We start from the raw sequence: 24,898 nt of genomic DNA, 5'->3' as shown, positions 1-24,898 counted from the left end.
ATTGCCTTCTTTTATTTAGAAAATTCACATCCAAATCAAAGATGAAAATCACAGCAGACAAAATAGCTGACGTTTCGCGAAACGTCAGCTCTTTTGTCTGTTGTGATTTTCATCTTTGATTTTGATTTTTAAAACAGCTTACCTGTAAAATCCCTTTCTTTGATGTACATCAGGGGACACAGAGCCATAGTAATTACTATGTGGGTTATATCGAACTGACAGGTGCTGGACACTGGCACGCCCCTAATGCGTGTACTTCCCCCATATAACACCTCCCATTACTGGGAGTCCTCAGTTTTGTAGCCAAGCAATACAAGTGTATACCAAGAAGGGAGGGACCTCTGTGTCCCCTGATGTACATCAAAGATAAGGAGTTTACAGGTAAGCTGTTTTAAAAATCCTATTTTATTTTCTTACATCAGGGGACACAGAGCCATAGTAATTACTATGTGGGATGTCCCATAGCAATGGCAACTGAAGGGGAGAGACAGAACAAAAAACAGGAGGCCAGAGGACTATTACTGCAGCCTGCAGTATATGCTGTGCCCACAGGTCCTCATGACCTTTAATATCGATTTGATAAAATTGGATAAACATATGAACCGAAGACCAAGTTGCGGCCTTACAGATCTGAGCCATAGAGGCCTGATGATGCACCACCCAAGAGGCACTAATCGCCCTGGATGAGTGTGCTCTTAATATGAGAAGGAAGAATTTTCTTCTTTAAGCTGAAGCTTGAACAATCACTTTGACAAATGCTTTTGGAAAATAGTGGATCTTGACGCTGCTTGTCCACATCTTGGACCCTCTGGCAGTACAAACAAAACCTGTGTTTTGCGAACCTGAGCGGTCACCCTTAAATAGACTCTGATCGCTCTTACTACATCAAGAGAATGTAGTGCTTTCTCTTCCCCAGATTAAAGCTCTGGGGAAAAAGAAGGAAGAATAATATCTTGGTTTAAATGAAATCCTGTTACCACTTTTGGTAAGAATTCAGGATGAGGACATAAAACCACCTCATCCTTATGCATGATGAAATATGGCTCTTACAAGACAGAGCCATTAGTTCCAATACTCTTCTAGCAGAAGAAATGGCAAGCAGAAAAGATTATCTTTCTTGTCAAAGAACCAAGGGAATTTCTTGTAAGGTTCAAACGGCTGATTCAGCAAAGCCAATAAGACCAATTTTAAATTCCAAGGATTTAGAGGTGCCTTGATAGGGGGAATAAACCGTGTTACCCCCTGAATAAGATACGCACCAAGTGTGGGAAGCAAGAGGCCATAGGAAAAAACACTGACAAGGCTGGGATCTGGCTCTTGAAAGAAGTCAAGGCCAGCTTCATTTCAGATCCTATATGCAGGACAACAGGAATCCTGCCTGTGACAAACTTCCTGGGGTGCTAACCCCTGGACCTACACCAAGAAACATATGCCTTCCAGACTCTATAGAAAGTGATTCTGGAAGCCGGCTTCCTGGCATTAATCAAAGTAGACACTACCAAAGTAGATCACCCACAATATTTTATAGAGTGGGATTCAATAGTCAGACCTGTTAAATTTTTCGTCCATAAGGTAGGATGAAATACCAGACCATGTGCAAGAAGGTCTGGCTATAATGACAGAGTCCGAAGGACTCCTACTGCCATCTTTATAATCTCAGTAAATCTTCTGGGACCCGTTGGGGCCACCAGAATCACCTCCTTTTGCGGAAGTAGCAGAACTGGAGTAAATGCATAGATCAGTGAAAACTGATCCCATGGGAAGACTAATGCGTCTGTTCCGCCTGCTAGCGGACCCCTTGTTCGGCATAAAGTTGTCAACCTTGTTAATGAATCTGGATACGAATAGGTCCATGTCCGGACTACCCCATCTGACATATTGCTAGGAAGATGTTGGGGTGAAGAGATCATTCTCCCGGAACTAATTGTTGGCGTTTCAAGTAATACGCCTAAAAAATTTAATTTACCGATAGGCAAGGAATGTTGTGTTCTGCCAAAGCTAGAACATTATTCACCTCTTTTTTTGGGCTGCCCGACTTCTCGTGCCTCCCCTGGTGATTGATGTAAGCCACCACCGTGGCCTTGTCAGACTGAATCCTGTCAGGACAGTCCCGTAGTCAGACCGCCAAGATTCTAGGGCCAGATGTACTGCCTGAAACTTCCAAAAAAGTTGATAGGCAAGGTCCTCTAACCTGGACCATCTCCCCTGGACAGAATCTTCTTCCATGGCTGCTCCCCATGATTTTCCCTTTTGCTGGATAACAACCACCAATTTAGGCTCTGACTATGTTGGGATCCAAGCGTATTGGAAACAAACAAGGCCTGAATTTTTATTCCAGACCGACAGGATGGTGTCTTGAAGCAGTCTTTGAGTAAAACTGTGCATAAGGGACGGCCTTGGAGGAGGCCACCATTTCCCCTAGAAATCTCCTGCACAGCCGAATTAAGGAATTTTCCTTTTGTTTTGATGAGTTGAATTAGTCCTACAATGGAACTGATTCTTGTCTGGGGTAAGAATACCTTCTTCTGTATGGTATCTATAACCAGCCTCCAAATACTATAATCTACTTGATGGTTTTAAGGAGAATCTTCCTAGGTTGAGAATCCAACCTAGAGATTTCAGATATTTACAGCTGAGATCAGACTCTGGTTTTAGACCCGAGACAGAATGATCTATTAAAAGTAGACCTTCTAATAGGCTAGGATCACTATGCCTTGAGCCCTTAACCTGGCTAAAGGAGGTGCCAGAATCTTTCAGAACACTTATGGTGCTGTAGTCAAGCCGAATGGCAGGGCCACAACTGAAAAAATAGTTTTCTATTTCAAACCGCAGACATTTCTGGTAACTTTGGCACATGGAGATATGTAACTCCCCTCCGTGCAGGATGAACACAGCCGATCTAATTATGAAAGGATCGGATATTTAAGTGCCGATTCAGATCTTCAAGATTTAGAATGGGTCTTACCTCTCTGTTTGGTTCTGGAACCTGAAAAAGGTTTGAGCCAAAACCCCTTGTTCCACTAAGGGAATATCTGCTATCACTGACTGGGATAACAGCGGATCCAGAGGCCAGAAAGAGAGACTTCTTTTTTTCTCTGGATCCTTAGGAGCATTCTCCGAGGAGACGGAAACTCATGCATAAAGACTGCCCCATCAGCAGCCCAAGGACCCCACAGGCAGCACCCAAACAGGGACCCGAACCCCGGACCCTCAGATCAAAACCTGAGCCATCCAGGCTCTTGGAACTCTAGTCGTAACCTAGAATTGCTCTGCTCTTGACATTGTTCTGGGATAACAGCGGATCCAGAGGCCAGAAAGAGAGACTTCTTTTTTCTCTGGATCCTTAGGAGCATTCTCCGAGGAGACGGAAACTCATGCATAAAGACTGCCCCATCAGCAGCCCAAGGACCCCACAGGCAGCACCCAAACAGGGACCCGAACCCCGGACCCTCAGATCAAAACCTGAGCCATCCGGGCTCTTGGAACTCTAGTCGTAACCTAGAATTGCTCTGCTCTTGACATTGTTCTTGACAGACTTTGAGAATCACTGGACCTTTCCCCTTGCTCCTTCATGAGAAGGCTTTAGCATTCTGTTTTATGGGCTTTCTGCCCCCAAGATCCTGGTGCTGCCCTTGGGGACTTTCCCCTGAACTTGAGACCGTTGAGACTGCCTAGAGGCAGATGCCCCAGGCATAGGCAGCAAGATTAAAGGAGAATTGTTTGAACCTCCTTTTACTGGTAAAGACAGCCTTACCCTTTTGGATGTACTTATCCACTCTAAATAGCTGTACCCCAAGAAGAGACACAAACTGGTGCTTCGGCTGATCAATATTTCAGCCACGGTACTCTGCAAGAATGCACTAGTCCAAGTATAAGCCATAAGGCTTAAACGATAGAGTCTTTCATAGCATCCGTGAGACACAGTGCGTCAGATACACCAGCCCATTGCCAGGCCTGCTGATCAGGCAAAATTTCAGGTATCTCACAAACTGTTCCATAACCCTAGAAGTCCACATTTTTCAATGAATTAGCGTGACTCAAAATGTGCTCCACCAAAACAGTGGAGCAGACGTTAAAGGGTTAATGGACTGAGATACACCAATTGCAGCAAGGACTGCAAAAGACATCTTGTCTTTAAAAGGAATTTCCAACCTTAATTTGCTGGATCCTTAAACATCAGTGCATTATCCACTGGACATATGAGACTCTGCTCACTGAGGTGATTGCAGCATCAATTGCTGAAACCCCCCATTTCTTCATAGAAATGTTACCATTCAGAATACATAAGCTATGCATGAATATGAAAAAAACATCCCCAGGTGGGGGAGATTCAAATGCACCTTATTAGAGGTAGATACCTCAAGAGCCTGTGCTGCAGACAACAAAGGGGTTAAGTACGGGAGTAGACAAACACCTGACTTGTGAGGCTACTCCCTCCCTGTTAGGATCCTCCGAAGAGAAAAAATAAGTATCTTCCAATATTTGGGAAGATCTACCTGATCCCCAGCCTCCTGTACCTCAAAAAAGGGCCCTGAGGACTAGATGGGAATCTGCTATGTTTAGTCCTACTATGGAGAGACATCATAGCAATAATCTTTAAAAAAATATATATATTTTTTTTTTTTTAAAGAAAAAAACCTGTTTGTATGATATATACAGGGACTGAAGTGTTCTACCCTTTACAGCTCATCTGACTAGCCGTATACCTCTCAGGGGTGGATGAAATTCTTTTGGAAAGGGTCTTTAGCTTGTTGTATACCACTGACCCCTTAGAACCCTTAGAGGAGTTCCTGGTCCCTTTGCCACTCATAGCTTACAGCACAAAGCAGAGGCACTACCAGCAAAAGAATGTAAACTTGCTAGGCTATAGTACAGTACAATAACTGCTATTAATCCTAGCTTTTAAAGTACAATGTCGTCAAAGGGAAATGCCTGTGTCACCAAACCTGATCCAGCCAACCCCTCTGCTCTGTCCCTCCACCGCCTGGCAGCAGCTTCCTTCACAGTGCTTTAAACACTTCCTGACGCCATTAGCCACACCCCCCTGCGCGGAATACGCCCCCCCTTTTTTCTTTTTTCAAAGGAGCTGATTTTCCTGCGTGAGCAGCGTCCTGCAGCATGGCGGGGGGGGGGGTAAATCCTCTGCTCATTCGAGCGGCCGCGGCCAGCCCTCTACAAGGCAGCTGGCCTGGCATGCAAATGAGAAAAAAATGCCAATCTGGGGGCACAGGAACAGATCAGAGCCCCCTCTTTCTTACCAGAGGGTCTGAGCCAGCTGAAGGAGAGGAGAGTGAAGACTTCTGCAGTTTCCAGAGTCAGAATGGTGAGTGCTCAATACAACCCCAGTGGTGACACAAAAACATGACAACACAATACACAGAAGGAGAAAATCCTGAGAAAATCTCCCTTACCTTATCCTAGCAGCAGGGTTTTATCAGAGATAAAGAACCCAATCTTCACCCTTCACGGTAGGCTCCGAGACCTTGAAGGAAACCGGGGAACTCTCAGGTTAACCCACAGTCCTGGACCTGTGACAGGACCCTGCCAGTAAAACTTTATGGCCTTACTACCAAAGAGTACTGGATCCCAGGGCCCAGCTTTCAAAGAGAAGCATTTGTAAGCAAAGCCTCGTTTCTACCGGGTACCATTCATTTAGCCCATTACCAGACATCAGAACGGATCCTGTTAGCATGGCTGGCTCTCATCAAAGGATTATTGCCCGTGGAGCTCAGCAAAGCACATCTTTACTCGTGCCCAACTGAAAAAACGGAGGACTCCCAGTAATGGGAGGGGTTATATGGGGGAAGTACACGCCTTAGGGGCATGCCAGTGTCCAGCACCTGTCGGTCCGATATAACCCACATAGTAATTACTATGGCTCTGTGTCCCCTGATGTAAGAAAAGAAATAAGGCAATTTTTCAAGAGTGCGGCTGTCCAGAATCAGTTCCTGTTTATTACAGGGACAGGGTCCCAACCTGCCCAGGCACTTCTATACTGGCCACATCTCTTTCAATATTCCGATACATTACTATAACAATAACCTAAAAAAAACAGGATTTCACACATTCCTACTGTACAGACCCCAACCCCTCGGGCGGTCTGGGTCTCCCAGACCTGTGGCGTTATTATATGGTGGCTAGACTTGCCCAAATGGCCCAGTGGCACATCCCTTCCCCAGACATCCTTTGGCTAGCATTTGAAACGTATTCCCTTCACCCTTCCTTTTATCTGGATTCTATATATATATATGGTCCAGATCTATAAAACCAAGTCAAGTTGTGTCATTTGATACTATTGTATATGAATCTCTATAACTGTGGTCCCTTTATGGTACAAAGTTCAAATTAATCTCTCCCCTTTCTCCCCTCTATCCCCTATACTTCTTTCTAGGGGACCCAGATTTCCTCCCAGCCTTCAACAACAGAAATTGCTTCCTTCTAAGGTGCACGACTGGGGTAACATTTCAATCCTTTGAAACTTTCCCCCAACTTCAATCAGAGCAAAATTTACCCCTCTCTGAACAATTTCAATACATGCAAATCAGGCACTTTTTCCACAGCAGGGGCACCTTAGAATCCGGAACGCATAGCTCCCAATTTGAACACATTTATGCATGTTCTTCCAGAGATAAAGGTGTTATATCTAAAATCTATAGCTTTCTCAATGAGTTTGCTCTTATGGGAAAAACTAAACCACTGCTTAGCTGGGAGAGAGATATAGGTCATAATTTTGAGCCCCCCGAATGGGAAGAGATGCTGACAAACATGTTCAAGAACACAAGGGCGCATTCAATCTGTGAGACAGCTTTCAAGCTTCACACCAGGTGGTATATGACGACCACAAAACTTCGCTCTTTATACCCCACGGTTTCCGCAGCTGCTCTGACCTGGGTTCATCATCTATATTTTTTGGAGTTGTAAATTTCTTAAACCTATTTGGCAGCAAGCAGCTACAAGGATATGCACTATTGCAGGTCTTTAATCACATACAAATGTGCCTTTGTTCCAACTCCATGCGAAAGACTGATCCATACACTTTTTGTGGCCATCCCCTGCGTCACTGCACTAAATTGGCATACCTCAACTCTTTCCTGGTCACAAGTACTGGCCAGATCGGAAGCAATAAAACTTTCTGAGCGCATTCACCACACCTTATATGATACCATGCATATATATGACAAAAAATGGAAACACTGGGATACCCCTTGGTTATATTCCTGAAATATACTTTATATGCCTGCATATTATTTCTAGTCTTCAAAGACTGATATATACTGTATGCTGGAAGTATCTTATATTTTTTGTCTCTCATTAACTCAACTTCAATATCTTCCCATGTCTTATAGGCACTAACCTTTATCTAATACTGATGACTCTGTCTGATATACTGTATTTATGTTTTTGATCTTTCAATAAAAATGTTTGTAATCAAAATCTTTCTGTAGAAACCATTTTAAAAGCATGCAATAAAACTGCATAAAATGTATTTACGCCAAGAAAAACATTTTTAATGATACCCAAGGGGAAATCTCAAATATTTGATGGTACTTGCAACCAGTTGAACAACAGAACAGTGGTTCCTAACCTTCGGAATAATGCCAGAATAGCAATTATCTTGATAACTAAATTACAGGTTGATTTGCTATATAGCACTAAATTACATGGCTGCTTGAAAGCACTCACCAGATTATTAGTAATGTGCCATTATGCACTGTTCACTTGCAAACAAGAGGAAAGGAGTAGAAAAATAGATGCTGGGCTTAAATCAGCAAGAATTTCTGCTGTAATCTGTTGTCTTTCCTGAATGAAGAAATGAAGGCGCATAATGGGCTAGAGTGCATCTGCACAGTACCTCCTACTGTTTGTATCATTGCTCTTCATTTGTATAGGAATATATTTCACCACAGATTTGTACAGTATTGATCTGGAATTTGGACATAAAGTGACAAAAAGCAATACTGTAGCAATATTTAAGCACTGCTATAAAAAAAATAAAAAAATCAAGAGCATGCATATAAGGCCGCGTACACACGCGCGGACTGTTTGCCCAACCTTGTTCGGCAAACAGTTTGTCAAACAGTCCGCTCAAAATTTGCATGAGCGGACTTGCCCACACACGAGCGGACTGTTTGACGAACAAGGTTGGGCAAACAGTTCGCTCAACTTTTGAAATGAACGGACTCGCCCACGTAAGGCGGAGGCAAGTCCGCCCAAGTCCGCCCCTGACCAACCCATGTGACATATACCATGTGACCCCGCCCCATTGTCACTATATAAGTGACCGCACAGCGCGTCCCCGGCATTCCGGCCGGAGAGCTCGTCGAGTCAACATCTCCAGGAGAAGAACAAGAACAAGAAGAAGAACACGAACGGAAGGCGGCGACGGCGACAGAAGACCGGGCCACCGCCTGTAAAAGAGCTACAAGAAGGCGCGGTGGCCCGGCAGAAGAACCGAAGGCGGCGACAGAAGAACGGAAGACGGCGACAGAAGACCGGGCCACCGGACCAGGCGCGGTGGCCCGGCAGAAGAACCGAAGAGGGGGACAAGACCCCCGAAGTCGGGAGAAGAGGCCGGCGGCGGGGAGGAAGAAAGCCGGACTCCTCCGCTGGCAAAAGAGCTACACACACATAGCGGAGGAGTCCGGCGAGAAGACCCCCGAAGACGGAAGACCCCCGGCTGTGCAATAAAATATTTTTTCCCCCTGTGTTGTGTTTTTATTTGTACTTTATTTCACAGGTGAATGGGTAGGGGTACATTGTACCCCATACTCATTCACATAGGGTGGGGGGCCGGTATCCGGGGGCCCCCTTCTTAAAGGGGGCTCCCGGATTCCGATAAGCCCCCCGCCCGCAGACCCCGACAACCAACGGCCAGGGTTGTCGGGAAGAGGCCCTTGTCCTCATCAACATGGGGACAAGGTGCTTTGGGGTGGGGGGCCGCGCGGCCCCCCCCTTCCCCAAGGCACCCCCCCATGTTGAGGGCACGCGGCCTGGTACGGCTCAGGAGGGGGGGCGCGCTCGCTCGCCCCCCTTTCCTGGCCGGCCGGGTAGCGTGCTCGGACAAGGGTCTGGTGTGGACTTGGGGGGAACCCCCACGCCGATTTTTTTCGGCGTTGGGGTTCCCCTTTAAGCCCATTCCAGGCGGCGGAGCCCGCGACGTCTCCCTCGCGGGCCCCGCCTACCTGTACACGCGCTCGAAATGGGCGGACTTTCCGAGCGGGAACAGTCCGCTCATTTCGAAAGTACAGCGGACAGGCCCACACACGGGCGGACTGTTCGCTCAAACACAGTTTCAGCGGACAGTTTTTCGGAATTTCCGAAAGACTTTGTCCGTCCAACTGTCCGCTGAAACTGTCCGCTGAAAGCCCACACACGAGCGGACTGTCCGCCCAAACACTGTTCAGCGGACAAGGTTGGGCGAACAGTCCGCCCGTGTGTACGCGGCCTAAGACTTAAATCTCTGCACTAGTTCGTTTCTGCTCAATGAATAAAGTGTAGTTTGTAATAACTTGTAAATGTCAAAATGGATTTACCATTAACTTACACCTCAGATGAACCAAAGGGCAGATGTCATCACTGCTAAATCATGATTGTTCCAAATTCTATAATTTTTTCTTTCTCCTTTAAGTTATTTTAACACGTTAAAATAAAGAATGTGTAATCTCTCCCTTTAGAAACCACCAGCCTGATACACCAAACATAACAGCTAGTGAAGGACGCGGTGGACCCCATTCACTTTAATGGCAGGCGAACCTTAAAAACTTCCAGCTCATATTTTCAGCCACAAAATACTTACTAGCTGTGCACACATAGTCCCACAATATGGACACTAACATACCAGAAGTATTAAGTGAATCTGGGATCGACAACGACAAGCATTCTTTTTTTATCTGTGAAATTTTGTCAATTCAGGAGCGCATGAAGGCCATGGAGGAGAAGCAAGGTCAGGCCAGGCTATGAAGGGGATGCAGGAGATGATCAGTGCCACAGTCAGGGCAGCGCAGTCCTGTGCCAGTGTCCCAGTGTGACAACCTGTGCTTGAGCCCCTGACCCCTCCCTCTGCCCGGCCCTTACCCCCACCTATGCAGGGCTCCACTGCGGTGGTCCGGAGGTGCCAGTCCAGTGCTGATCCTCAGCCATGGTGCTGGCACTGCCTGCTGATTGGCTTCTCCACTGCTATCTCCCTCACTGACACCAGCACTGAGATAGAACACTCACACCAGCACCACGATAGAGACTGAGCACTGACACCAGCACCGAGATAGAGAGCACTGACACCAGAACAGAGATGGAGAGCACTGACACCAGCACCGCGATGGAGAGCACTGACACCCTAGCACTGAGATGGAGAGCACTGACACCAGCACCGAGATAGAGAGCACTGACACCAGCACCGTGATGGAGAGCACTGACACCAGCACTGAGATAGCGAGCACTGACTCCAGCGCCGAGATGGAGAGCACTGACACCAGCACCGAGATAGAGAGCACTGACACCAGCACTGACACCAGCAACTTGCTGCGGGACCCAAAAATATGACACCGCTCAACCTCTTCAAACAGGAGGGTACGGGCATATAGTACAGTGTGCTTTTTTGTACAAGTGAGCCAAAGGTAGAAAAAAGGTCTGTGTGCTAGATTATATAAATAGTTTATAGAGTTATGCATATACATGGTCTACTGGTCACATGTGTTGAATTCCTCTGAGATCCATGCCTCACTCATTTTTATAAATGTGAGGTAGTCAACACTGTTGTGAGCTAGGCGAGTGCGCTTATCGGTCACGATCCCCCCTGCTGCGCTGAACGTCCTTTCGGACAGGACACTGGACGAGGGGCAAGCCAACAGTTCCATTGCAAATTTTGCAAGCTCTGGCCAGAGGTCAAGCCTGCCCACCCAGTAGTCCAGGGGGTCATCACTTCTCAGAGCGTCCACATCGGCCGTTAACACGATGTAGTCGGACACCTGTCGGTCTAGGCGTTCCCTGATGCTGGATCCGGATGACACCTGTCGATGGGTCGGCTGAAAGAATGATCTCATATCAGAAGTGACCAACACATCTTCAAACCGCCCTCTTCTTGCAGGCCCTGTTGGATTGGTACCTGCAACTCTTTCTCTGGGAGTGGGAATTCCTCTGCCAGCGCATGCAAAAGCAGAATGCAGCATTTCTCTAAGCAAGGCCTGGAAGTGCTCCATTCTGACAGCCCTGTGTGTTGGTGGTAACATTTCCGCCATTTTGTGTTTGTACCGGGGGTCTAAGTACGTTGCCACCCAGTACTGGTCCTTGACCATTATGCTTTTTATACGGGGGTCCCTGTAAAAACACTGGAGCATGAAGGCCCCCATTTGCACTAAACTGGAAGCGGTGTGGTGGCCTGACTCCTGCTCATCTTCCAGGATAATGTCGTCCTCTTCGTTCTCCTCCCCCATCCATGGACAACAACAGGGATCCCAGAAAGGTTTAAAGCATGCTCTTCTTGCTCCTCCTCATCCGCCCTAGCACCATACTCCTCTGACTCCTCTTCAGACTCCTGTTGTTGACTTGTCTCAGATAGAGTAGCCCCCCCCCCCCAGGAATTCATCCAGCATTGCGACTTCCTCATCTTCCTGCTCCTCCACGGCTTGATCAATGACACGACGCAATGCATGCTCCATAAAGAAGGCGTAAGGTACGATGTCACTGATGGCGCCATGGCTGCGACTGACCAGTTTAGTGATCTCATCAAATGGCCGCAGAAGTCTGCATGCGTCGCGCATGAGCAGCCACTGGCACGGTGAAAAAACCAAGCTCCCCAGAACCTGTTCTGCCGCAGAGTTCGTACAGGTAGTCATTAACTGCACGTTTCTGCTGGAGCAGCCTATCAAGCATATAGAAGGTTGAGTTCCATCGCGTTGGGCAATCACAAATAAGACATCTGACTGGCAGATTGTGTCACTGCTGAATGTCAGCAAGGCGAGCCATGGCCGTGTAAGATCTTCTGAAATGGGCCGAGATTTTTCTTACCTGCCGCAAGATGTCCTGGACCCCAGGGTATTTGACAACAAATCACTGCACGACCAAGTTTAAGACGTGTGCCATGCATGGCACATGTGTAATTTTGCCCTGTTTCAATGCGCTAAGCAGATTGGCACTGTTGTCGCACACCACTTTACCAACTGTCAAATTGAGTGGTGTTAGCCACTGATCTGCCTGTGAACGCAAAGCTGAAAGGAGTGCCGGGCCAGTGTGGCTCTTGGCTTCCAGGTACAACAGACGCAGCACAGCATGGCAACGTCTCACCTGGAATGTTGAATAGGTTCTGGGGATCTTGGGCGGCGCAGAGGAAGAGACGCTAGCAGCGGAAAAGGAGGAGTCAGCCGAGGAGGAGAGGGAGGATAGAGTAGGAGGAGGAGAAGAAGAGGCAGGCCTGCATGCAATCCGTGGCGGTAAAACCAAATCTATACGGGTGCCACGGGTTACATGCTTGACGGCCGTCAGAAGGTTCACCCAGTGGGCAGTAAAGGTTATATACCTTCCCTGCCCATGTTTGCTAGACCACGTGTCTGTGGTCAAATGTATCTTGGCACCGACACTGTGTGTCAGAGATACATTCACTTGCCACTGAACATGGCCATATAGCTCTGGGATGCCCTTCTGGGAGAAATACTTCCTTCCTAGGACCTTCCATTGTGGTGTTCCAATGGGCACAAATTTTCAAAAGGCCTCCGAGTCCACCAGTTTATATGGCAGTAGTTGGCGGGTTATCAGTTCTGACAAGCCAGCGGTCAACCGTTGGGCAAGAGGGTTATGTGGCGTCATCATTTTTTTACGCTCGAACATTTGGCCCACGGAAGCCTGCCTTTTTCCAGAAAAACTTGAGGACGACATGATGGAAGGTGGAGTGGAGGACAATTCTGAGGAGAGAGGAGAAGGAGAAGTAGAAGAGGCTGGATGGTGAGAGCCTGGAGTGTGGCTTTGTGGGTTCCGTTGCTCCCACTGGGCTTGGTGATGGCAGCTCATGTGTCAGGCGGTCGTCCTAGGTGAGTGCTGGGCTTACCGCGACTTATGCGGTGAATGCAAAGGCTGCAGATGGTAACACTCTTGTCAGCAGCGGACACCTTAAAAAAAGCCCACACTGTGGAGCCATGGAGGCATCCTGGGAGCACCAGATGTGACCGTACATGGTTGATGCCTCGCTCCTGATACATTAGTAGTCTGGTTTGTCCCTCCTGTGCAATGTAAGTTCCGCCTGCTTCTCTTCCCTATCTGCTGGTCCATCTCTCCCTCTGAACTCCCCTCCTCTTCCTCTCTTGTGGGCACCCACGTGACGTCCCTAGACACGTTATCATTGATGTCACCTTCCCCACCGCTATAATTAGAGATCTTGGAGTAGGCAGCAACAGCGGGGACCAACCTCCTTGGACTGATCTGGGTACTGTCATCAGACTGCTGAGTGGCGGTTTTTGCTACCTCCTCTTCCTGATCCAATGCCAAGAATGGCTGTGCATCGCAAATGTTTTGTGATGGATCTGAAAATAATTCCTGTGACTCAAGTGGAGGGTATATGGTGGTGGTGGTGTTGGTGGTAGTGTCTTTGGGGGTGCACACAGCAGAGAGGGAAGAGGGTGCAGATCGAGAGGATGAGGAGGGTGCAGAAAAGTAAGGCTGAGTGAGCCACTCAACCAAGTCTGGTGCATCCTTTGATGTAATCGAACGCACCTTCTGCAATTTCCCACGTTGGCTCAAGCCTGTTGCTCCTGCTCTCTTCCTCTGCCTGTCATTTTTTAAATGACCCTGTGACAAAAGTCTCTAGAGTAGTGCAGTATATGTGGAAGAAGGTATATAACACGCCGCTTCAATCTGTCGTTTTGGGGGGCCACTGGTCTATCACACCAGTTATAATACTTTTTTCTAATTGCGTTTGTCACTCTTTGTAGTATCGCTGCAGAACCGCTCAGCAGTCACGATGCTGCACAGTATAAATGCACTATACTATGCTTTCTGTATTTGAAAGTATTTTATACGTGTACATCAAAAAGTACACCTATACCAGTCCTTAAAAGGACGTTTGTGGACCTAATAGTAGCTAGCTAGTGAATTACAGACTGTCCCTGCTCCAAACAGCAAACTCTATCCCTACACTGAGAAAAGATAACTGCAGAATCGGTCAGCACTGCAGTACACTATAATATGCTTTCTATATTTGAAAGAAAGTTTATTATAAGTGTATTACAACCCTATATACTGTACACCTATACCAGACTTTAAAATTACTTTTGTGGACATAATAGTAATAGCTAGTTATTACAGACTGACTGTCCCTGCTCCACACAGTGTCCTTTCCCTACACTGACAAAAGACAGAATGTAAAATGGCAGATCAGGTCTATTTATAAGGTAGGTGGTATGTCCATGTGCTGAAATGTCTCAATTGGCTGTCCTGTACCCCATGATGGATATGTCAAAGTTCTTCACAATGTAAACAAATATGGCCGCCGCGAACTGTGCCATAAGTCTGCCGGTTTGGCGAATCGCGAACGAACAAAGTTTGCCGCGAACCGACTGCCGGGCGAACCTCAAGGCCATCTCTAATAACAGCTACAGTAGTGGGGGCAGCGAGTGTAAAGCCCTCAGTCAGGTTGATACTAACCCCATAACATTTTATCTTTGAGGGAATGCTTTTAGAGTGGGGGGGACTTTTCGAACGAACGGACTTGGCCACACACTAACAGACTAATGCCTTGTTTGAAAATTTGAGAGCAGGACCTAAAATTTTCCGGGAACAAAATCCGATCTGACTTTTTCCGATCGTGTGTATAGAATTCTGAAGCACAAAGTGCCACGCATGCTCAGAATAAATTTGGGGACAAAAGCTATTGGCTACTGGCCTCTATGTAGTCCCGTCGTACGTTTTGCACTTCACCTCGTCCGGAAAGATCGGATTTTCAGACAACTTTGTGCGACCGTGTGTATGCACACAAGTTTCGGACAAAATCCGTCGGAAAAAATCAGATGGATTTTGTGGTCAAAATGTCTGACCGTGTGTACAGGGCATTAGTCCGTTCGAAAGTCTGTTCGTTTTGAACGTGATGACGTAAACGGGACTAAACAAGGAAGTTCAATAGCCAGTAGCCAATAGCTTCCTTTGCGTCATATTTGGTCCGTCAGACCAGCACACAGACGAACGGTTTTCCCGATTTGAGTCTGTCGGATAGATCTGAAACATGTTCTATTTCTAGGTCCGTCTGATTTTATTTATTTTTTAAACGATCGGACTAGACGGACTAATCCCTTCAGACCTACTCTGCCAGAAAGTCCGGTCGTGTGTAGACGGCATTAGGGGGTCTGAGGGGGGCAGCAGCACACGGAAGGTTTTTTATTTTTAAGCATAGAATGCATTAAGATAAAAAATCTTCTGCCTGAGGATTAAAACTGACATACCCCAAGTGCCAGGTTGATTATTTCTGGGGTTGCTTTAATTAAAATGATAAAAATCAAAGTGGTTGTAAACCTTTGACATGATATATGAACAAAGCATACTCCTCTATGCGTACTTGTCTCAATCAGGAGCACATTTCTGTCTGCAGTTTTGTTCTTCTGCTATCAGCATGAATTCCTTCTGACAACAAAAGAAAAAGGAGACGGGGAGGGATCTCAGCTCTGTTCCTGTGTGCTGTGTGAAGGGAAATGTGTCCCTTCCCACCAATCAGCTGTTAGAGCTCCCCTCACTGAGATGTGCACAGTGTAACTTTAGCGCTATACCCCCTTTTTATGACAGATTAGACAAGCTTTATAAATTCTGGACTTTGAACGAATGAGCAGATACACAGATACAACTTACCTAGGGGGATTTGCTTCATCTCTGTGTATCGTCTGAGGTCAGTCACTTCACTGTGTATATGTAAGAGTTTAAAACCACATTAAGGAAAAATACATTTTCCTTTTAGTTCTGAAATTGTATAAAAACTGTTTTATCAAAGGAACAGTAAGCTCAGGACAGTAAGTTCACCACTGGGTCAAAACCTGTTTTAAGTTAATCTCTCACATGTATGAAATGCTGCATAATGATGTGGCCAGCTCTCTTCAGCATTTTCCTGACTCTGGAGCAGAGGAAAAAGCAATGATGCCCTGGGTTCACAAGAAGTGGGTTAAATGATGCTTGATGTCATTCAACTCAACAGTGGACCGACAATGGATTCAGGACAGATGCTACCACTAGGCAAACTAGGCAGCCACCTAGGGCGCACTGCTGCTTAGGGTGCCCGGCTGCTGGTTTCCCTACTCTCTGCCTTCACAGCCACGCATTGTATGTTTTATGTGCTGTATTATAAATACTTCTAACAATATTATAAAATCTAGTGGGCGCTGGTGCTGCTGGCTGTGATGAAACGTACACATCTAGAGGGAAGCAGAGGATGCCTCTGCTGCATGTAACTCAGGCAGCTGCTCCACTAGTAGTCATTATAGAGGCGCATGCTTGCCTCTCTGATCAATGACCTATCTGTCTTTGGTGTCATGTGACCCCTGACCCGCCCCCTTGTCACCGCCATTTGTAGAGGCCGCTCTCCCTCCTGGCCTGTCCTGTACAACTGCAGTGTAGGAGTAGTGGGCGCTGCTGAGTCGTTGACTGGTTACAGTTGGAACCTGGAGGCAGGGATTGTTCCTGGCAGGGTCATCGGATGCAGAACCTTGCCAGGTGAGTGAAGAACACTGACATTGTATATATATTTTATAGTGTTGTATAGACTGATCTGTCCTCACATGTGTGATGCCATCGTACCAAGTACCTGTCCTGGATGTAAGGGCCCCCTCCCGCAGTGGTATAGGGTGTCTGTCCATACATTGCTTCATATGGATGGGTAATGTAATGCTGCCAGGGCCTATTCTTCTCCTATGGAGGCCTCCTCCTTCACAACCAGGACGACCTTCCCAGCTGTCATCTGTGCCCAGCTGTTGAGGAGTGGAGGCATCCACACAGAAACACACAATGCATGCCTTACAGCAGGGGTGCTCAAACGCTGCCACCCTCTGATGTGGCTCGCTGCCTCCTACTCTGGGATGGTGGGTCAGCAAGCCCAGATCGTGGGGTTCTGACCTGCCACCCCAAGCATCAGTGTGAAGAACAGAGTCGGCACTAGAGGAAGCAGAGCCAACGTTTCCTGTATAGCTCCTGCCCCTGTCACATGGGCAGATGAAAGGGTGATGTTATGGGGAGGGGCAAGGATGGAGGGAGGACGGCAAAATTAGGTTTCGCCTAGGGTGTCAAAAATCCTTGCACCAGCCCTGGATGGATTAGTAAGTCGGTAAATCGCTTGGTGACATTGCTGGGGAGGAGGTGGGTATAGCAGCTGTGTTTTATTTTTAAGAGCTGTTGGGGGTCCCTTTTTTGTTTTTTGTCCAAGCAACAATTGGTCTTTAGAAGTAATGTATAGTATTTTGTGTATTCTTTATACTCTGGGCTAAAATAATCTATTTTCTCATTTACTTGTTATAAGATAAATGGGAAATATTTCACATGAATATTTCAAATTTATGATTTTCAGCCAGCCAGCATTTGGAGGTATAGACTCCATTTCACATCTATTAGGCTAATCTTAGCAGCTTTTCTGAAAAGACAACATAGTTTTAAAACTCAGTAGATCCATGTAACTCCTACAGGTTTTGCTAAAGAGACAGTCTCGGAGGATAAAGTTACAACTATGCTCTCTCTTTAGAAAACTCATGCTTGAGAATTCATAAAGAGTATCTATGACACTCTTTAGAATTCGGTCATGTCCCTTCTTAACAAATATTGGTGCAGGTGACAGATCCATGTACCTGTTGGAAGCAGGCACATTAATTTGGGGCAAGTGATGTGTGCAGAGGCACACTAGAGCCCCGTACACACGATCGGGTTTTCCGAAGGGAAATGTTGGATGTCAGGCTGTTAGCAGAAAATCCGACCGTGTGTATGCTCCATCGGACATTTGTTGTTGGACTTTCCGCCAACAAATGTGTGTTGTCGGATTTTACGATCGTGTGTACACAAGTCCATCAGACAAAAGTACAAACATGCCTGCTCGGAAGCAGAAGCGGACGGTCTGCTAGTTTACAAACTAGCATTCATAATGGAAAATTAACATTCGTGACGTGGCAAATTATGAAATTTCAAATGCAGCGCACAGTTTCTTGTTCTTTAATGGGTAATAATGAAGCTGCTTTGCTGATGATACTGATGGAGTCAGGGCAGCCATCAGAAATTTTACAAAACTTTAGGCCTGGAACCCGGGGCCTGAAAACCAGAATTCTCCAGGGCCTGCCCACTGGCTGTCACACCAAATCCACCCACATTGTGGAGACTGGGGGAATGGATAGATGGATGGAGCTGGGCGTGGCTGTGGATACATTGTGGAGACTGGAGGGATGGATGATGCTGTGCTTGGATGTGGATACTGGAGGGATGGATGGATGAATGGATGGGTGATGCTGGGTGTGGATTTTGATACTGGAGGGAGGAATGGATGGATGATGCTGGGCCTGGATGTGGATACTGGAGGGATGGATGGATTATGCTGGCATGGATGTGGATACTGGAGAGATGGATGGATGGATGGATGGTTGATGCTGGACGTGGATGGGGATACATTGTGGAGAGGGATGGATGATGCTTAGCATATATAAGGGACCTCCTCAAAGTCTTGCCCATAGTGAAGCAGAAATTAAAAAAGGGACCCCGTCAAAGTCTTGCCTATAGTGTAGTGCACATTGCAAGGTGGACCTGTCACAGTCCTGCCTATAGCCTAGCATGCATTACAAAGGGGACCCATTACAGTACTGCCTATAGTGTAATATGCGTTACAGTGGGGAGGGGGCATGAATTATAGAGGATATATCTCTGAGTCTTGAATATAGGGAAGCATGTATTACAAAGGGGACCTGTCAGAGTCCTGCCTATTGGATGGCATAGGGCCCATTAGTCCTGCCTATAATTTAGCATTTAGCATATAGCATAGCAGTACAGGAAGGTGGGTTCTGGCATGTGTTGTGTACAGGAAGGTGGGTTCTGGTGTGCGTTGTGTACAGGAAGGAGGGTTCTGGCATGCGTTGTGTACAGGAAGGTGGGTTCTGGCATGCGTTGTGTATAGGAAGGTAGGTCTGGCGTGCATTGTGTGGAGGAAGGGGGGTTCTGGCATGCGTTGTGTATAGGAAGGTAGGTCTGGCGTGCATTGTGTGGAGGAAGGTGGGTCCTGGCATGCGTTGTTTAGAGGAAGGTGGGTCCTGGCATGCGTTGTGTAGAGGAAGGGGGGTTCTGGTGTGTGTTGTGTACAGGAAGGTGGGTTCTGGTGTATGTTATGTACAGGAAGGTGGGTTCTGGTGTATGTTATGTACAGGAAGGTCGGTTCTGGCGTGCGTTGTGTACAGGAAGGTGGGTTCTGGTGTGCGTTGTGTACTGGAAGGTGGGTTCTGGTGTGTGTTGTGTACAGGAAGGTGGGTTCTGGCATGCGTTGTGTACAGGAAGGTGGGTTCTGGTGTATGCTAGGTACAGGGTTCAAGAGAACATTAGGTACAGAGTCCATTCATCCATGTACATCCCAATACTGCACCTGTCCTCCCCTGCTACAACCTCTGCAATACACACACCTCTCCTCTGCCCTCATCTTTCCATCCCCCAAAGCTCCACCATCCTCCATATGATTACCTTTGTAAAATAACTTTTCTGAACTCCCCGAACAGATAGCAGAAAAAGATTGTTGTGCAGGGTAGGGAGGCTGTTGAAGGAGCTGTGGGAGAGCTGCTCTACCCCCACTTTCAACTACTGCAGAAACTGAAAGCTGAAAAAACCCTGCCTTGGTACCTTTTCCCCAGCCAGCGATGTACGAATGCCTCTTCCCCTATACACTGGTTGCTTGACAAAGGGGGCGGGTGTAGATGGGTAGGGTGGCAAATATGCCACTCTGGTACACAGTATACAGAGACGGGCACTCTGTACAGAGGGGTAACCTTAATGCCTCAACAAAGGCAAACTTCAATAAATGTTAGTTGCAATGGCAGCTTTAATTTAAGAAACTGTTTCTCTTTAATATTTGACTAGAGTGACTGCCCTGTGTTGTGCCACCTGGTACCTCACACATGCAGCCAAAATGTATCACCAGCCTACAGCACCAGGGCCCATACTCCAGTGTCCACCTGGCAAATTATGCCAGAACTGACCTTTTGTATATTGAATAGGGAGAGCGTATATTTCAGTTTTCCTATGCCACTGCTACTGGTAATGAAATCCTTCCTTCATGTTAATTACACCTAAAAAACTATAGTAAATGCTCTGTTAATGTACTAATGGATAAAATAAACCTTTATTATTTTAGGTGATGCTTCTCCTCAAATGCTTGCAGAGATGAAAGAAACCAATGTAGTGCTGAAAGAAGTCCGAGAACTCCTAAAACAGCAGGTAACTAGCAACTGTTTAAAAATGATTTGCCATGTACAGATGCTAAACAGTCCGATCGGATTATGTTGTCGGAAAATCCGATTGTGTGTGGGCTCTATCGGACTTTTGGAAATTCCGACGGAAAGTGTTTGAGAGCTGGATCTAAAATTTTCCGACAAGAAAATCCAATCAAACTTTTTCCGATCGTGTGTAGAGAATTCCGACGGACAAAGTGCCATGTACCTCAGAATAAATTATGAGACAAAAGCTATTGGCTACTGGCCTCTTTATAGTCCCGTCGTACGTGATTTACATCACCTCGTTCTGAACGATCGGATTTTTCAACAACTTTGTGCGACTATGTGTATGCAACACAAGTTTCGGCCAAAATCCGTTCGGAAAAAATCCAACGGATTTTGTGGTCGGAATGTCCAACCGTGTGTACAGGGCACCTACAGACTGGTCACCTACTGACTGGGTACCATCCACAGCCAGCTTAACTCTTCATTTAAAAGCAAATAAGTTAAATGCAATACAATTTTACATCAGCTTATTGCAGTACAGAGAATGTTTTTCCAGTCTTTTGAAGAGTAAGACAAGTATAAATTTCCTGAGCCCTGTCTTTGTGAACTAATGGCTCGTACACACAATCCAAATATCGTATGACAGATCGTATGACCTTTTTCACTTAATAGTCACAAGTAGAAATTGAATAGGTAAATAATGTCAAAAATTCTCGTACGACGAAGTGATGTCATGTGTTGTAATGTATTTGTATTGTATTTTCAGACGACAACTATATTGATGAAACGAAAATCGTACGATCTGGATATTCATGCATGTCCGATCGAAATAATATTGGATGAACTGTGATGATCGGCTGTCGAAAGTAGTGTACACACAATCTGAAAAGTTTTCGTACGATATTCAGGTCGTGTGTATGGGCCATAACACTGACTGAGGGAACATGGAAAAAGTGGGGAGGGTCTAGCTAGGACTAAACCAACTAGCACTAACGGGAGTGCAGGACAGAGTAATCTTCTTCTGTCAAATTAATGGGCTGCCGTGCCTGCGCAAACGCGGCTCACAGAAACGCAATAGCGTAAACCAAGCCCTAAAAAGGGTTATACAGATAACTCAAATATATTAAACCAAATTCACAAACAACACAATGGTATGCTAGCTAGTCTGTGTTACATAGATATGGATTTAAAACCAAATGTAATGGAATGAAAAAATATACTGCATATATATGATGGACGTTCAAGTCAAACCGTGACCTTTGAGTTTATATAGTAAAAGAACACATTTCAAGGAGTGGAAACTGCATATCGTTTTTAACATAATCCCCTGCTAGATTTATACATTTAACTAAGCATTTAACTAATGCCTGGATAGCTTCGGCATAGAAATATTTGCCAGCACACTGAAACCATCCTAGGACAGCCTGATTCACTTTGTCATCAGAAAGATTTGTTTCCTGTTTATCCAGGATCAGGCTTTCCATGTGCTGAATGTTCACAGAAATGACTATTGTGGCGTGGGAACCACCATGGCCGGGAGGGGGGTTCAGGGGGGGTTCAGGTCTTTCAAACTTAATGCCATTATTTACACTTTTATGTTGGGGGAGGTACGATAAAAACATGTGACATTAAAGTGAGGCCATGAGGCTTTGCAATGTAGCGCCGCAAGAATGATCTCATTCAACTGAATAGAACGCAATGCATGCCATTGTAGTGCGGTAGTGTACTCATTAGTACAGAAAGCTCCTCCTAAGCTCCCGTTTTTTTTTTTTTTTCGTTCAGCCCGCTGGGTTGAACTAAAAAAAACTTACTGTGTGAACGAGGCTTTAGAACTCATTCATATTCTAAATGCCCATGTAATGGCAAATATACCATGAATGCAGCCAGGATCCCAGATTTTTATTTTGTTGTCAGCTGCTCAGCCTGTTCACCTGAGTGATGGGCTGAAAATAGATTGGAACATCTGAGATCTCGGGTGCAGGCATTTGCAGTACACTTGCTGCACCATGGTCATGTAGGATGTATGAATGAGACCCAAGACTGCTTTTAGCTAAGCTTACGTTGAAAATTGAGTAGGTGCAAGGGGCAACATATTGTGGTAGGCAGTAAATTCTGTGATTTATTTAAACCTTAAAAAACTGTGTCCTAAGAAATTTTATGAAATGTTTTAAGAGATGGAAAAAATATATATATATTGTGCACTGCCTACCACAAGATGGTGCCCTTTGCACCTGGTCAATATGGTTGATTTTTATTCAGTCTTAATGTAGTAAGCCCAGCTTTTGAACTTTGAAGCCTATAATAATGCTTACCTGTAGGTACCGTGAATATCTCCTAAACATGTGGTGTTTAGGAGATATTCACATGGAAAGCAGCCAGTGATGTCACCGGTGCATGTACTCTGAAGGGATGGAATACCGCATGGTTGTACTTCTGGGGTGGAGTGCAGTACATTCTGTACTTTTGTGACCCATTTTTAGCCAACAGCCTGCTATAGCCCGCTGTCAGCTGACATCGCTCAGCAGGTCCAGGCTGTGAAAATTTAAAGTCAGGATTCACCCAGATGCCTGGACCAGTAGCTCACTCAGCCTCTCAGTGAGCCGCAGGGACCCTGAGCCAGCCGCTGACGCCCCCTCCACAGCCTGGCATTCCAGTGAGCTTGGGGAGGGGGGCAGAGCCAGGGACTGACAGTCACCACTCTTTGCTCACTAAAGGATGAGAACTGAGTGATCAGCGGTCTTTAATCGCTCTGTTGTTGGTCTTAGAAGCAGGCGGGGACAGATGCTACATTGGATCGATGCTCCATCCACCTAGGTAAGTATAATTAAAAAAAAAAATCTATTTTTAAAGGGAAAAAAAAACCTCTGCCTCCTAAGAACCCTCCCTCCCCAAGCAAAGATTCACACTGTATAATATCTCCCGCCATCAAATATACACTCAAAAATTAAAATGTCTCTACACCGACCCTCCAAAGCAAAAATATCTCCCTCAGTCAACACCCTCTCCCCAGCAAAGATTCCTAATTATGAAGGAAATCTCCATTCATCCAATCAAACTCCCTCCCAGAAGGCTCCATCCCTGCTCCCTCCCTGCCATTAACCACCCCCTGTAAACGTCTGTACAAGAAACTCCCCCCTTCTCCAAAAGCAAAGCCACCCCCCTTTCCTTAACCCCCCACCAAAAGAAACACCCCAGGCTGGAATTCTCACTTCCTCCTTCCCAAAACAGAAAATTGATGCCACCCCATTTACCAGACCTCAGATTCAGCATGGAAAAAAGGAGTAGGAAAACCCCTGCATCCCCAGTCTCCCTTCGGCTGTGTGATATGATACCTTGAGGGGGAGTCTAGGAGTTCCCTCAACCGCGCACTGTCAATTGCCGGCATCTGTGACCTTGCAGTAATTTCATGCTTTTCAAGGGGACCACTTATTAAACTGAGGGTATGGGGCCCAATAGGAGGGGGGCTGGCTGCTGCACTCCAAAACTCTGATTGCTTCTACTGTGCTGATGCTGAGACTAAACAGAAGGGACACCATTTTGCCAGGATGCTCTGGGGGTTTGAACACCCCTGACCCCCCCCCCCCCCCATCTACGCCCCTGCTGCGGCTGATTGTCTCATCACCATACTGTGCTTGAAGTCTTCTGTAGATATCAGCGGGTTTTAAGCCTACTTTTACAAGAAACTTAATCACCACACTCTGTTCCATGCACACACTAACACTCTGGTCTGACATCTGGATTACCATACTAGCCTGTGACATGTGGGCCATCTATCAGTAATAGGAAACACTTGCCACTTTCTACTACGTGCATCCCTTTTTATACCTGAAAAATTAAAAATCCTGGTTTGACTAGAGCGCCCCTCATATATTATATACAGTATCTCACAAAAATGAGTACACCCCTCACATTTTTGTAAGAGTGTTATTATATCTTTTCATGTGACAACACTGAAGAAATTACACTTTGCTACAATGTAAAGTAGTGAGTGTGCAGCTTGTATAACAGTGTATATTTTCTGTCCCCTCAAAATAACACAACACACAGTCATTAATGTCTAAACTACTGACAACAAAAGTGAGTACACCCCTAAGTGAAAATGTCCAAATTGAGTCCAAAGTGTCAATATTTTGTGTGGCCGCTATTATTTTCCACCACTGCCTTAACCTTCTTGGACATGGCATTCACCAGAGCTTCACAGGTTGCCACTGGAGTCCTCTTCTACTCCTCCATGACTATATCACAGAGCTGGTGGATGTTAGAGACCTTGCACTCCTCCATCTTTCATTTGAGGATGCCCCACAGATGCTCAATAGGGTTTAGGTCTGGAGACAATGCTTGGCCCGTCCACCCCCTTTACCCTCAGCTTCTTTAGAAAGGCAGTGGTCATCTTTGAGGTGTGTTTGGGGTCATTATCATTTTGGAATACTGCCCTGTGACCCAGTCTCCGAAGGGAGGGGGATCATGCTCGGCTTCATTATGTCACAGTA

General features: G+C 46.2%; 1 protein-coding gene across 1 annotated transcript in view; it reads left to right on the top strand.

Annotated features, from left to right (window-relative positions):
* Nucleotides 1–24,898, top strand: part of COMP (cartilage oligomeric matrix protein) — a 192,903-nt gene that overhangs the window by 13,027 nt on the left and 154,978 nt on the right. The window contains exon 2 of the mRNA XM_077475942.1: nt 20,324–20,406. Within this exon, the coding sequence (XP_077332068.1) occupies nt 20,324–20,406 (83 nt within the window). The remainder of the gene's footprint in view (nt 1–20,323; nt 20,407–24,898) is intronic.

Source organism: Lithobates pipiens, unplaced genomic scaffold, assembly GCF_037356315.1.
Source record: "Lithobates pipiens isolate NorthernLeopardFrog02 unplaced genomic scaffold, aLitPip1_a1.2 Scaffold_13, whole genome shotgun sequence".
NCBI classification, from domain to species: domain Eukaryota; kingdom Metazoa; phylum Chordata; class Amphibia; order Anura; family Ranidae; genus Lithobates; species Lithobates pipiens.
This window is presented reverse-complemented; position numbering and strand designations above follow the sequence as displayed.